At 37.8% G+C, this 16,476-nt stretch overlaps 1 protein-coding gene across 2 annotated transcripts in view; it reads right to left on the reverse strand.

Annotated features, from left to right (window-relative positions):
* LOC149800574 (spatacsin-like) overlaps positions 1 to 16,476 on the reverse strand; it is a 174,567-nt gene that overhangs the window by 79,758 nt on the left and 78,333 nt on the right. For both annotated transcript variants that reach the window (XM_089954521.1, XM_089954520.1), the window contains exons 21-22: positions 6,829 to 7,024; positions 5,587 to 5,658 (exon numbers count right to left, since the gene is read on the reverse strand). In XM_089954521.1, coding sequence (XP_089810647.1) covers positions 5,587 to 5,658; positions 6,829 to 7,024 — 268 coding nt within the window. The remainder of the gene's footprint in view (positions 1 to 5,586; positions 5,659 to 6,828; positions 7,025 to 16,476) is intronic.

Genomic DNA, 16,476 nt, shown 5'->3' on the forward strand with positions numbered 1-16,476 from the left:
GAAACAATCCAATTGTCTAAATTTGGTATCACCTTTAGAATTAAAGGTGGTGGAAGAGAGGCATATGGATCCAGGCCATTCTTATCTATGGATCGTGCATCGATGCACAGCCTTTGCATCTGGGACTGGTGAGAAAAAGGTTGGGAGCTTGGTACTCTAACTAGTAGTAACAGGTCCACCAACAGTCTGTCCCATTGGGTGCATATCTGAATGAAAAGCAAGGGATGGAGAGACCATTCTGTCTGTTTAAGCTTATAGTCCCAGGACAAAGAATGTTTATACGTCCATGAATATGACGACCTTAGATGTGGATTTGTTGTTGATGACACCTATTTAAAAAGTCCCACAACTGTATGCAAAGGACTGGGGACTTGGTTCCACCTTGCTGTTTGAGATAAGTCACCACCGTAGAGTTCTCAAAAGGAGGATTCCTTTACCAGTGAAAAATTCCTGAGACCAGTGAAAGGCTTCCAAAATGGCCTTCATCTCAAGGATAGTGATGTGTGGATGCTGGTTTTCAGGTGGAAATTGGCTTCTTTAAAAGATGGTAGTAGGTGTGCCCCCGAGCCTTTTGTACTTGTGTCCATACAGACTGAGACTGTCTCCATAATTACCTGTATACACTGGGTTTTACAGACTGGATGACAGATTGATTTCCAGGAACTTATTGGGTTAAGGCCTTGTCCCTGAAGATCCCTTGTAGCAGGCCTAGGTGGTCAATACAGAAATAGGCCACGTTAGTAGGGAGGACATCGCCTGAGTAATAATGTTGGTACTAGTTACAGGATGTTTGATCCTCATGACTGGTCTTTGTATCAGCAGAGCAAAAGGGAAAAGGCTAAATGAAAAACTTTGCTTTGTTCATTGTTCACTGTTTATAATCAAGAGCTGTAGAGTAGAACCCTGAGGGGGCAAGGTCCAAAGGTATCACCAACAATGAGAAGTCCTGTTGTGGTGACATAGGTGCAGGGGCTGTCTCGGATCATGTAGATTTTCGATGTTTGTAACTGGAGATCCATTTGTTGATTTATCTCCCTTATCTGAAAAAAATTCCCAAAAAGAGGACAAGTCAGCATATAGGTTTATGGTGCCTTTGTCCTAAGTCATGCATTTGTGTGATATACCCATGGAGCAATCTGTAAGACAAATACAGCAGAACAGAAGCTGTTGTTACTCTGCACCATCTCTTATTACTTGGGACAAAGATGGTGCAGAGCTGTCTTATAATGTTACCTGGAAAATAGCAGACAAATTTAATTCACAATACTACCTGTGAGAGATTCAAAGACGATGAAGAGTGAAGTCCAGACACTAAATGTATTAGAAGAGAAAACTCACCAGTATCTTGCCAGTCATTATGGAATTATACATATATTTTGAGTTTGCTATAGGTCTCAGGGTCTTGCCAGTCATTATGGAATTATACATATATTTTGAGTTTTCTATAGGTCTCAGGGTCTTGCCAGTCATTATGGAATTATACATATATTTTGAGTTTTCTATAGGTCTCAGGGTCTTGCCAGTCATTATGGAATTATACATATATGAGAGTTTTCTATAGGTCTCAGGGTCTTGCCAGTCATTATGGAATTATACATATATTTTGAGTTTATCTATAGTCTCAGGGTCTTGCCAGTCATTATGGAATTAAACATATATTTTGAGTTTTCTATAGGTCTCAGGGTCTTGCCAGTCACTATGGAATTATACATATATTTTGAGTTTATCTATAGGTCTCAGGGTCTTGCCAGTCATTATGGAATTATGCATGTATTTTGAGTTTTCTATAGGTCTCAGGGTCTTGCCAGTCATTATGGAATTATACATATATTTTGAGTTTTTTATAGGTCTCAGGGTCTTGCCAGTCATTATGGAATTATATGTATATTAAGAGTTTTCTATAGGTCTCAGGGTCTTGCCAGTCATTATGGAATTATACATATATTTTGAGTTTTCTATAGGTCTCAGGGTCTTACCAGTCATTATGGAATTATACATATATTTTGAGTTTATCTATAGGTCTCGGGGTCTTGCCAGTCATTATGGAATTAAACATATATTTTGAGTTTTCTATAGGTCTCAGGGTCTTGCCAGTCATTATGGAATTATACATATATTTTGAGTTTATCTATAGGTCTCAGGGTCTTGCCAGTCATTATGGAATTATATATATATTAAGAGTTTTCTATAGGTCTCGGGGTCTTGCCAGTCATTATGGAATTAAACATATATTTTGAGTTTTCTATAGGTCTCAGGGTCTTGCCAGTCATTATGGAATTATACATATATTTTGAGTTTATCTATAGGTCTCAGGGTCTTGCCAGTCATTATGGAATTATGCATATATTTTGAGTTTTCTATAGGTCTCAGGGTCTTGCCAGTCATTATGGAATTATACATATATTTTGAGTTTTTTATAGGTCTCAGGGTCTTGCCAGTCATTATGGAATTATACATATATTTTGAGTTTTTTATAGGTCTCAGGGTCTTGCCAGTCATTATGGAATTATATGTATATTAAGAGTTTTCTATAGGTCTCAGGGTCTTGCCAGTCATTATGGAATTATACATATATTTTGAGTTTTCTATAGGTCTCAGGGTCTTACCAGTCATTATGGAATTATACATATATTTTGAGTTTATCTATAGGTCTCGGGGTCTTGCCAGTCATTATGGAATTAAACATATATTTTGAGTTTTCTATAGGTCTCAGGGTCTTGCCAGTCATTATGGAATTATACATATATTTTGAGTTTATCTATAGGTCTCAGGGTCTTGCCAGTCATTATGGAATTATATATATATTAAGAGTTTTCTATAGGTCTCGGGGTCTTGCCAGTCATTATGGAATTAAACATATATTTTGAGTTTTCTATAGGTCTCAGGGTCTTGCCAGTCATTATGGAATTATACATATATTTTGAGTTTATCTATAGGTCTCAGGGTCTTGCCAGTCATTATGGAATTATGCATATATTTTGAGTTTTCTATAGGTCTCAGGGTCTTGCCAGTCATTATGGAATTATACATATATTTTGAGTTTTTTATAGGTCTCAGGGTCTTGCCAGTCATTATGGAATTATATGTATATTAAGAGTTTTCTATAGGTCTCAGGGTCTTGCCAGTCATTATGGAATTATACATATATTTTGAGTTTTCTATAGGTCTCAGGGTCTTACCAGTCATTATGGAATTATACATATATTTTGAGTTTATCTATAGGTCTCGGGGTCTTGCCAGTCATTATGGAATTAAACATATATTTTGAGTTTTCTATAGGTCTCAGGGTCTTCCCAGTCACTATGGAATTATACATATATTTTGAGTTTATCTATAGGTCTCAGGGTCTTGCCAGTCATTATGGAATTATGCATATATTTTGAGTTTTCTATAGGTCTCAGGGTCTTGCCAGTCATTATGGAATTATACATATATTTTGAGTTTTCTATAGGTCTCAGGGTCTTGCCAGTCATTATGGAATTATGCATATATTTTGAGTTTTCTATAGGTCTCAGGGTCTTGCCAGTCATTATGGAATTATACATATATTTTGAGTTTTTTATAGGTCTCAGGGTCTTGCCAGTCATTATGGAATTATATGTATATTAAGAGTTTTCTATAGGTCTCAGGGTCTTGCCAGTCATTATGGAATTATACATATATTTTGAGTTTTCTATAGGTCTCAGGGTCTTACCAGTCATTATGGAATTATACATATATTTTGAGTTTATCTATAGGTCTCGGGGTCTTGCCAGTCATTATGGAATTAAACATATATTTTGAGTTTTCTATAGGTCTCAGGGTCTTCCCAGTCACTATGGAATTATACATATATTTTGAGTTTATCTATAGGTCTCAGGGTCTTGCCAGTCATTATGGAATTATGCATATATTTTGAGTTTTCTATAGGTCTCAGGGTCTTGCCAGTCATTATGGAATTATACATATATTTTGAGTTTTCTATAGGTCTCAGGGTCTTGCCAGTCATTATGGAATTATGCATATATTTTGAGTTTTCTATAGGTCTCAGGGTCTTGCCAGTCATTATGGAATTATACATATATTTTGAGTTTTTTATAGGTCTCAGGGTCTTGCCAGTCATTATGGAATTATATGTATATTAAGAGTTTTCTATAGGTCTCAGGGTCTTGCCAGTCATTATGGAATTATACATATATTTTGAGTTTTCTATAGGTCTCAGGGTCTTACCAGTCATTATGGAATTATACATATATTTTGAGTTTATCTATAGGTCTCAGGGTCTTGCCAGTCATTATGGAATTAAACATATATTTTGAGTTTTCTATAGGTCTCAGGGTCTTCCCAGTCACTATGGAATTATACATATATTTTGAGTTTATCTATAGGTCTCAGGGTCTTGCCAGTCATTATGGAATTATGCATATATTTTGAGTTTTCTATAGGTCTCAGGGTCTTGCCAGTCATTATGGAATTATACATATATTTTGAGTTTTCTATAGGTCTCAGGGTCTTGCCAGTCATTATGGAATTATATATATATTTTGAGTTTTCTATAGGTCTCAGGGTCTTGCCAGTCATTATAGAATTATACATATATTTTGAGTTTTCTATAGGTCTCAGGGTCTTGCCAGTCATTATGGAATTATATATATATTAAGAGTTTTCTATAGGTCTCAGGGTCTTGCCAGTCATTATAGAATTATACATATATTTTGAGTTTTCTATAGGTCTCAGGGTCTTGCCAGTCATTATAGAATTATACATATATTTTGAGTTTTCTATAGGTCTCAGGGTCTTGCCAGTCATTATGGAATTATATATATATTAAGAGTTTTCTATAGGTCTCAGGGTCTTGCCAGTCATTATGGAATTATATATATATTAAGAGTTTTCTATAGGTCTCAGGGTCTTGCCAGTCATTATAGAATTATACATATATTTTGAGTTTTCTATAGGTCTCAGGGTCTTGCCAGTCATTATAGAATTATACATATATTTTAAGTTTTCTATAGGTCTCAGGGTCTTGCCAGTCATTATGGAATTATATATATATTAAGAGTTTTCTATAGGTCTCAGGGTCTTGCACATTAACACAAGTACAAGTACAGCCCAAACTTATCTGTGATGTCACACAGGCTGCCCATGTAAGTATCTAAGTACAATTAAATGTGTAAAGATGACAAAGTGTGGCTAAAATTATAAAGGCAGAACATTGTTGACATAGAAAGACATGTTGGATATAAATGGAGTACACTTTTCTTGTGAAGTGAGAAGTCCAAGTTGTATCAACATTGATTCTGGCTTTTGCAAGGTCTCTCGTGGTGAAAGCATGCTTTTCAGCATGAGCAGAAATAGTAACTGAGATATTCATGGCTTTTGCCACCAATTCTTGCATCATGGGGAGATCATTCTGTCCGACCACATTCTAGGTGGACTGATAACTCTTAGATCTTATAAGCTAAATGTTCTATCTGGGAGGGCTGGATTTGTGAGGTAGTAGTAGTTCTCCTAAGGTATTATGATTAAGTAATGCATTTATTTCCTAAATAATTTTGTACTAAATCTGCTTGAGTTGTGAATATGATTATTAGTATATATACACACCCTCATCCACCTCATCTTCTGTGTCTTGACTCTGTATCTCTGATACTGGTGTGTCATCACTGCTACTCTCATCTGAAAAAGCAAATTCAAATTATTGTAAGTTTCATGTATATCATTTGAAACAGCTCCAACATCTCAGTAAATAAAGTATTTTAACAAAGTTTATAGGTCAACAGAGTGAAGCCCACTTCACTCTAACATCAACTAAAACTAATCAGTCCCATAAAGACTAGTTAGGAAACCCCCATGCACCCCATCCCCCAATTCAGTGCTTGATTATTTGCATCCCATCAGCATGGTGCATTATGGGTACTTCAAAGATGGATGTTTATGGTTATATATGGTCTCATGATGACTGGAAGTATGATGCAGCTGTCAGAGAATGAAGCCCATTTACCATGAACTCAGATTGTATAAACATATCTACTATAAGAGTACTCAAAAAGATGGTGCTGTACATCACCGAGTCAGTACTTTGATTAGTTTATTCCAAGATGCAGTTACAGGGATAAAGTTGATTTCTTAAACACTTCATCCAAAAATTTCCCCATTTTATCAAATAAAGAGGGTAGAATTTCCTCGTAACGTTTCATCTCTAGCACAGACCATGTTCCACTAAGCACTGAATTGGAAACCAAACAAATATATTGTTTTGGTAACTAGCCAATGGAGAGAATAAAGTTAAAGTTGATTATCTAGCCCTAATGACAGTGGTAAAATGGGCTTGTGTGGCAGAACATGATAATGTGACATAAAAAGTTTAATGCAATATCATTTGGCTGAAGAAGATGTTCATGCTGACAAAGATGTTCATGTTGACAAAGACATTCATGCTGACAAAGATGTTCACATTGAAAAAGATGTTCACACTGACAAAGATGTTCACATTGACAAAGATGTTCATGTTGACAAAGACATTCATGCTGACAAAGATGTTCACATTGAAAAAGATGTGCACACTGACAAAGATGTTCACATTGACAAAGATGTTCATGCTGATGAAGATGTTCATGTTGACAAAGATGTTCATGCTGACAAATACTAGCAGGAAGAAAACAATAGTTAACTAATCTAATAATGGATTAACAACACTATTGTATTTGTACTAACAACAACACTAATATATTTGTACTAACAATCTTTTACCGGTAGAATTATTACATCTCTTATGCAATATCTAAACATGTGAAAATCCATAAGACAAGTTCATGAAACAAATAAATATATATATGTATATATTACCCGAGAACTTTTCAGTTGCCACTCCAATCCGGGCATACAACAGAGTCCTGACATCTTTTCTGCGCTCATCTGTGGCCCGTTTTACCAGCCTCTTCTTCACTTCCTCCTCTGCTGACCTGATGTCTGCATTCTCCAGTACATAATTAAGATGTTCCTGAAGATGTGGACTTTTGAACAGATGCAGGACATTCTTCAGCTGCAATAAAATACAGTAACTATAATATTATATCTCCACAGTGTATTTTAATGCTCTTCTGTCTGACACAAACAGCACATAATGTTCACTTCTGGGCTACTTGTCACAAAGCACATAATGTTCACTTCTGGGCTAACTGTCGCACAGCACATGATTGTCACACAGCACTTGATGTTCATGCAATTTATTCATTTGAACAAACAGCATAGACCCTAATCTGCAGGTCCATTATGTTATGGCAGATCAGGATCTTTGTGTGTGTGTGATTTTGATTTTTAATGTAGCTTTAACAATTTTTCAGTCATATTGCTACGATGTCTGCAGTTTGGCAGTTTATAGTGATGCCTAGCACTGGGACATCATGCCGCAGACAAGTAGCATGATGTCCCACCCAGTCACATTATCCTGACACCAGGCCAGCCAGTCCTAACACTAACCTCTTAATGCTAAGCGCCAAGTGAGGCAGCTGTAAGTACCATTTTTGTAAGTCTCTGGTATGACCCGACTGGGGATCGAACCCACAACCTCCCGCATTTGAAGTGGATGCTCTAACCACTAGGCCACCGGAGCGGTCAGGATCTTTGTTGCAGTTTAACTGAACTTATAAGCGAGTATATATAGTACCAAGAGACAACCACAAACTGTTGCACTACCATGCAGCCAAAGGAGCATGAGAAACTAAGATAACTGTAAATCCTCACCAGACAGACAGATGAACAGTAGAATGGAAGGATAGATAAACAGTCATGGCATTTGAAAATGTGCTGGGGACACATGCAATCAGCTCCAATAAAAATGATACATTTGGATAATCAAGTTCTTAAGATCAAGTCAATGCTGTTAATAAGCAATATAGCACAGGTGTTTTTGGGTCATTTCACTTACTTCTCATAAGTGGTCTTCCTGGGGGTGGTAGCATTACTGGTGAAGTAAGAGGTTTTCAAACATATACACATTAGAATTTAAAGCTCAAAATATTTCCATCACTATACTGTTGTCATTCATTATAATGTAGTACATCCCGTGCTATAAAATGGTCCCTCACTATAATTGTAGTCCTTAATATAATGTAGTACATCCCATGCTATAAAATGGTCCCTCACTATAAAATGTAGTGTTTATTATAATTTAGTACATCCCGTGCTATAAAATGGGGGGAGGGGTTTAACCCAAATGCATATGCTTGCAAATGGGGGAGGGTCTACTGATAATGTATGTATGCATAGGAAACGGGGTGGGTGAAACCTCAATAATAATTTGTCTAATACATAACCTGTTCGACTGAACCTCAGTAGGTGTTCGAATTTTAGTGGACAAAAGACAAACTTTTAAATATACGCAGTTTTTTTCTTTATTGCAGCCAGACATCCAACATTGGTGGACTATCTATTTTATTAAACACATTAATATTACTAATCCTTGGTTGTTTCTGCATGGATTAGACATAGACTGTTCTACATAATTTGGGGGTGGGTGGGTGCATCAAGCGTACATAAGCAGGTGGGGGCACGTAAAAAAAAAGTAAACATTTGTACAGGGAGGGGGATGGGTCAAGCTTTGCCAGATTTTTGCATACTAAATGGATGGCCTCATACTGAGCTGTCTGTCGGGAAAAAAATGTCTACTAGGCAAATCTAATCCACTAAGCATTTGGATTGACTCAACAAATGTGTTTATGGCAAGTACCCAAATGATATATATTGCAACCTCCGAATATTCTGGTCAGAACTCATTAAATTCAACTCACAATCAGTTGAAACTCAATTATGTAATATTTTTGGGCATCAAGCGGTGGCGGAAAATTCACAGGGTTTTCCCGACTTACATCAATATTTGCAAAATTCAACGACTTTTCACAGTCTCCCAACTTTTTCATCATTTCCCGGTAGCATGGGAACCCTGTATAACGTAGCCCTTATTATAATGTAGTACATGCCTCACTATAATGAAGACCCTCACAATAAAATAATCCCTCACTATGATGAATACCATAATTATGAATATACAGGTACAAGATGCATATAATGAATGTTTCCTTATTTGAATTTAAAGTCACAATGAAATATCAACAATGCTGACATTTATCCATCACCCATGGTTTGTAATGTAAAAGCATCACCTGTTTCTTTGTTTTAATGCCATGGCTATCTAGGGCGCAGAGAATGTGAAATATAATTGGGATAAGTACATGCATGAAAAGGAACAATGAAACTTTCTGATTGATTACAAATTTAATGCAAAATTTCATGAACACGAAAACTCGTGTAAGATTGTAATGACTCTGTCTGATGTATGGTATTGTAAATAAATGAAGATTGTAATGACTCTGTCTGATGTATGGTATTGTAAAAAAATGAAGATTGTAATGAGTCTACCTGATGTACAGTATACTAATAAAGGCAGATTGTAATGAGTCTACCTGATGCACAGTATAGTAATAAAGGCAGATTGTAATGACTCTACCTGATGCACAGTATAGTAATAAAGGCAGATTGTAATGAGTCTACCTGATGTACAGTGTAGTAATAAAGGCAGATTGTAATGGCTCTTCCTGATGTACAGTATAGTAATAAAGGCAGATTGTAATGACTCTACCTGATGTACAGTATAGTAATAAAGGCAGATTGTAATGAGTCTACCTGATGTACAGTATAGTAATAAAGGCAGATTGTAATGACTCTACCTGATGTACAGTATAGTAATAAAGGCAGATTGTAATGACTCTACCTGATGTACAGTATAGTAATAAAGGTAGATTGTAATGACTCTACCTGATGTACAGTATAGTAATAAAGGCAGATTGTAATGAATCTACCTAGCATATTTACACACTGTGTCCATCTTTATTTCCCAAAGCACATAATAGTCCCATTTATGAATACATTTGTGCACAACTAACCGCTAATCAAATAATCAGCAGATTAGAAAAGCATTCTCAAAATCCATTTGAATCCAATCTCTCCAAAGAGCTACTTTGTCATGTGTGCAGATAAGCCACTTTGTGTGAATTGGCTTAAGGGTAGTGCTACTTTGTCATGCATGCAGATAAGCCACTTTGTGTGAATTGGCTTAAGGGTAGTGATACTTTGTCATGTGTGCTAATAAGCCACTTTGTGAAATGACTTAAGGGTAGTGCTACTTTGTCATGTGTGCTGATAAGTCACTTTGTGTGAATTGGCTTAAGGGTAGTGATACTCTGTAATGCATGCAGATAAGCCACTTTGTGTGAATTGGCTTAAGGGGAGTGATACTTTGTCATGTGTGCTAATAAGCCACTTTGTGAAATGACTTAAGGGTAGTGCTACTTTGTCACGTGTGCTGATAAGTCACTTTGTGTGAATTGGCTTAAGGGTAGTGCTACTTTGTCACGTGCTGATAAGCCACTCTGTGTGAATTGGCTTATGGGTAGTGCTACTTTGTCATGCATGCAGATAAATACTTTGTGTGAATTGGTTTAAGGGTAGTGTTACTCTGTCATGCATGCAGATAAGCCACTTTGTGTGAAATGGCTTAAGGGTAGTGCTACTTTGTCACGTGTGCTGATAAGCCACTTTGTGTGAAATGGCTTAAGGGTAGTGCTACTTTGTCTTGTGTGCATATAAGCCACTTTGTGAAATGACTTAAGGGTAGATGTTTTCAGACCAACTTAGACCTGATCTGAATATATATTTCAATTGTCCTCCAGTTAACTGATCAATCTCTGGTATTGAATACCATTTATGAAGTCATGCTTTGTAACAATACATTTTGCACTATCCATCATAACAGATGCATTAATAGGACTGCTGTCATCACAATACATGAATCAATAACACTGCCATTCACACAAATTTTACAGATTCAAATTTGTACCAAAAGGTCAAAGTCATCCAGCAAAAAAGGGTTGCTATGCAGCAATATTGGCAAGCTTGTCAGGTTTACAAGCATTGGCTTTGTTCAAGTGCCTAATCCCTAATTGTTGAGAACTTTATAATTTGAAAGCAAGCTTTAAAAGCATATAAAAACCTGCGAAATTAATTAAAATTGCAATAGTGGTATTCAACATGTTAGCTCAGACATGTGTTAAAAGAGAAGTAGGAATTTTATTTCATATCTCCACATTTACACCTGATGTTAGAAATGAATTACTTGATTGCTCAACTTAATTACAGCGGTGCCAATTAAACTTGTTTGCTCGCAGATGCATGGAAATGAATGTCAGTATAACAGTAAACTTATAGAAAATGAAAATGGGTACAAATGAATATGTATTTTATACCCAAACCTTGACATTTCAACCCATGAAAATAAAGTTTTACAGTAGATAAAAATGTAATTTTTTTTTGTGGCACCTAAACTTTTGACAAAAAATAATGGATTCTACTGCTGCAAATTTTGACAACTGACCAATTATAAGACACTTTACATTTAAAGGTGTTTTTCAAAGCACAAGGTCTGATGTATTTGTATTATTTTGGTGAGTATGAACTATATTTGTGAAGTAAAATGTGCTGTTTTTTCTTCAATAAGACATTACATAATCATAGTACATTCACATCATGTCCAGCCCTCTCTAGCTAAAACATGTCCAACACATCCTTGACTATATTCACATCATGTCCAGCCCTCTCTAGCTAAAACACGTCCAACATATCCTTGAGTACATTCACATCATGTCCAGCCCTCTCTAGCTAAAACAAGTCCAACACATCCTTGAGTACATTCACATCATGTCCAGCCCTCTCTAGCTAAAACAAGTCCAACACATCCTTGAGTACATTCACATCATGTCCAGCCCTCTCTAGCTAAAACACGTCCAACATATCCTTGAGTACATTCACATCATGTCCAGCCCTCTCTAGCTAAAACATCTTCAACACATGCTTGAGTACATTCATATCACGTCCAGCCCTCTCTAGCTAAAACATGTCCAACACATCCTTGAGTACATTCACATCATGTCCAGCCCTCTCTAGCTAAAACACGTCCAACATATCCTTGAGTACATTCACATCATGTCCAGCCCTCTCTAGCTAAAACATGTTCAACACATGCTTGAGTACATTCATATCACGTCCAGCCCTCTCTAGCTAAAACATGTCCAACACATCCTTGAGTACATTCACATCATGTCCAGCCCTCTCTAGCTAAAACACGTCCAACACATCCTTGAGTAAATTCACATCATGTCCAGCCCTCTCTAGCTAAAACATGTCCAACACATCCTTGAGTATTGAGCACATTCACATCATGTCCAGTCCTCTCAAACTAAAACATGTTCAACACATCTTTGAGTACATTCACATCATGTCCAGCCCTCTCTAGCTAAAACACATCCAACACATCCTTGAGTACATTCACATCATGTCCAGCCCTCTCTAGCAAAAACATGTTCAACACATCCTTGAGTACATTCACATTATGTCCAGCCCTCTCAAACTAAAACATGTTCAACACATCTTTGAGTACATTCACATCATGTCCAGCCCTCTCTGGCTAAAACACGTCCAACACATCCTTGAGTACATTCACATCATGTCCAGCCCTCTCTAGCTAAAACACGTCCAACATATCCTTGAGTACATTCACATCATGTCCAGCCCTCACTAGCAAAAACATGTTCAACACATCCTTGAGTACATTCACATCATGTCCAGCCCTCTCTAGCAAAAACATGTTCAACACATCCTTGAGTACACTCACATCATGTCCAGCCCTCTCTAGCTAAAACAAGTCCAACACATCCTTGAGTACATTCACATCATGTCCAGCCCTCTCTAGGTAAAACACGTCCAACACATCCTTCAGTACATTCACATCATGTCCAGCCCTCTCTAGCTAAAACAAGTTCAACACATCTTTGAGTACATTCACATTATGTCCAGCCCTCTCTAGCTAAAACATGTCCAACACATCCTTGAGTACATTCACATCATGTCCAGCCCTCTCTAGCTAAAACATGTCCAACACACATCCTTGACTACATTCACTTCATGTCCAGCCCTCTCAAACTAAAACATGTTCAACACATCTTTGAGTACATTCACATCATGTCCAGCCCTCTCTAGCTAAAACATGTTCAACACATCCTTGAGTACATTCACATCATGTCCAGACATCTCTAGCTAAAACATGTCCAACACATCCTTGAATACATTCACATAATGTCCAGCCCTCTCAAATTAAAACATGTTCAACACACCTTTGAGTACATTCACATCATGTCCAGCCCTCTCTAGCTAAAACATGTTCAACACATCCTTGAGCACATTCACATCATGTCCAGCCCTCTCTAGCTAAAACAAGTTCAACACATCTTTGAATACATTCACATCATGTCCAGCCCTCTCTAGCTAAACATGTCCAACACATCTTTGAGTATACTCACATCATGTCCAGCCCTCTCTAGCAAAAACATGTTCAACACATCTTTGAGTACATTCACATCATGTCCAGCCCTCTCAAACTAAAACATGTTCAACACATCTTTGAGTACATTCACATCATGTCCAGCCCTCTCTAGCTAAAACACGTCCAACACATCCTTGAGTACATTCACATCACGTCCAGCCCTCTCTAGCAAAGACATGTTCAACACATCCTTGAGTACATTCACATCATGTCCAGCCCTCTCTAGCTAAAACATGTCCAACACATCCTTGAGTATTGAGCACATTCACATCATGTCCAGTCCTCTCAAACTAAAACATGTTCAACACATCTTTGAGTACATTCACATCATGTCCAGCCCTCTCTAGCTAAAACACATCCAACACATCCTTGAGTACATTCACATCATGTCCAGCCCTCTCTAGCAAAAACATGTTCAACACATCCTTGAGTACATTCACATTATGTCCAGCCCTCTCAAACTAAAACATGTTCAACACATCTTTGAGTACATTCACATCATGTCCAGCCCTCTCTGGCTAAAACACGTCCAACACATCCTTGAGTACATTCACATCATGTCCAGCCCTCTCTAGCTAAAACACGTCCAACATATCCTTGAGTACATTCACATCATGTCCAGCCCTCTCTAGCAAAAACATGTTCAACACATCCTTGAGTACATTCACATCATGTCCAGCCCTCTCTAGCAAAAACATGTTCAACACATCCTTGAGTACACTCACATCATGTCCAGCCCTCTCTAGCTAAAACACGTCCAACACATCCTTGAGTACATTCACATCATGTCCAGCCCTCTCTAGGTAAAACACGTCCAACACATCCTTCAGTACATTCACATCATGTCCAGCCCTCTCTAGCTAAAACAAGTTCAACACATCTTTGAGTACATTCACATTATGTCCAGCCCTCTCTAGCTAAAACATGTCCAACACATCCTTGAGTACATTCACATCATGTCCAGCCCTCTCTAGCTAAAACATGTCCAACACACATCCTTGACTACATTCACTTCATGTCCAGCCCTCTCAAACTAAAACATGTTCAACACATCTTTGAGTACATTCACATCATGTCCAGCCCTCTCTAGCTAAAACATGTCCAACACATCCTTGAGTACATTCACATCATGTCCAGACATCTCTAGCTAAAACATGTCCAACACATCCTTGACTACATTCACATAATGTCCAGCCCTCTCAAATTAAAACATGTTCAACACACCTTTGAGTACATTCACATCATGTCCAGCCCTCTCTAGCTAAAACATGTTCAACACATCCTTGAGCACATTCACATCATGCCCAGCCCTCTCTAGCTAAAACAAGTTCAACACATCTTTGAATACATTCACATCATGTCCAGCCCTCTCTAGCTAAACATGTCCAACACATCTTTGAGTATACTCACATCATGTCCAGCCCTCTCTAGCAAAAACATGTTCAACACATCTTTGAGTACATTCACATCATGTCCAGCCCTCTCAAACTAAAACATGTTCAACACATCTTTGAGTACATTCACATCATGTCCAGCCCTCTCTAGCTAAAACATGTCCAACACATCCTTGAGTACATTCACATCACGTCCAGCCCTCTCTAGCAAAGACATGTTCAACACATCCTTGAGTACATTCACATCATGTCCAGCCCTCTCAAACTAAAACATGTTCAACACATCTTTGAGTACATTCACATCATGTCCAGCCCTCTCTAGCTAAAACACATCCAACACATCCTTAAGTACATTCACATCATGTCCAGCCCTCTCCAGCTAAAACACGTCCAACACATCCTTGACTACATTCACATAATGTCCAGCCCTCTCAAACTAAAACATGTTCAACACATCCTTGAGTACATTCACATCATGTCCAGCCCTCTCAAACTAAAACATGTTCAACACATCTTTGAGTACATTCACATCATGTCCAGCCCTCTCTAGCTAAAACACATCCAACACATCCTTGAGTACATTCACATCATGTCCAGCCTTCTCTAGCTAAAACACGTCCAACACATCGTTGACTACATTCACATAATGTCCAGCCCTCTCAAACTAAAACATGTTCAACACATCTTTGAGTACATTCACATCATGTCCAGCCCTCTCTAGCTAAAACATGTTCAACACATCCTTGAGCACATTCACATCATGTCCAGCCCTCTCTAGCTAAAACATGTCCAACACATCCTTGTGTAAATTCATATCATGTCCAGCCCTCTCTAGCTAAAACAAGTTCAACACATCCTTGAGTACATTCACATCATGTCCAGCCCTCTTTAGCTAAAACAAGTCCAACACATCCTTGAGTAAATTCACATCATGTCCAGACATCTCTAGCTAAAACATGTCCAACACATCCTTGACTACATTCACATCATGTCCAGCCCTCTTTAGCTAAACATGTCTAACACATCTTTGAGTACACTCACATCATGTCCAGCCCTCTCTAGCTAAAACATGTCCAACACATCCTTGAGTACATTCATATCATGTCCAGCCCTCTCTAACTAAATAAAGTCCAACACATCCTTGAGTACATTCACATCATGTCCAGCCCTCTCTAGCTAAACATGTCTAACACATCTTTGAGTACACTCACATCATGTCCAGCCCTCTCTAGCTAAAACATGTCCAACACATCCTTGAGTACATTCATATCATGTCCAGCCCTCTCTAACTAAATCAAGTCCAACACATCCTTGAGTACATTCACATCATGTCCAGCCCTCTCAAACTAAAACATGTTCAACACATCTTTGAGTACATTCACATCATGTCCAGCCCTCTCTAGCTAAAACATGTTCAACACATCCTTGAGTACATTCACATCATGTTCAGACATCTCTAGCTAAAACATTTCCAACACATCCTTGAGTACATTCAGATCATGTCCAGCCCTCTCAAGCTAAAACATGTTCAACACATCTTTGAGTACATTCACATCATGTCCAGCCCTCTCTAGCTAAAACATGTCCAACACATCCTTGGAATCTTTTAGAAATATAAATGCTCAAAAGCCATCTACTTGCCAAGCCAGAAGTAAAAAATTGACTGGT

Source organism: Sinohyriopsis cumingii, chromosome 4 (genome assembly GCF_028554795.1).
Source record: "Sinohyriopsis cumingii isolate HCF-2022 chromosome 4, ASM2855479v2, whole genome shotgun sequence".
NCBI classification, from domain to species: Eukaryota; Metazoa; Mollusca; class Bivalvia; order Unionida; family Unionidae; genus Sinohyriopsis; species Sinohyriopsis cumingii.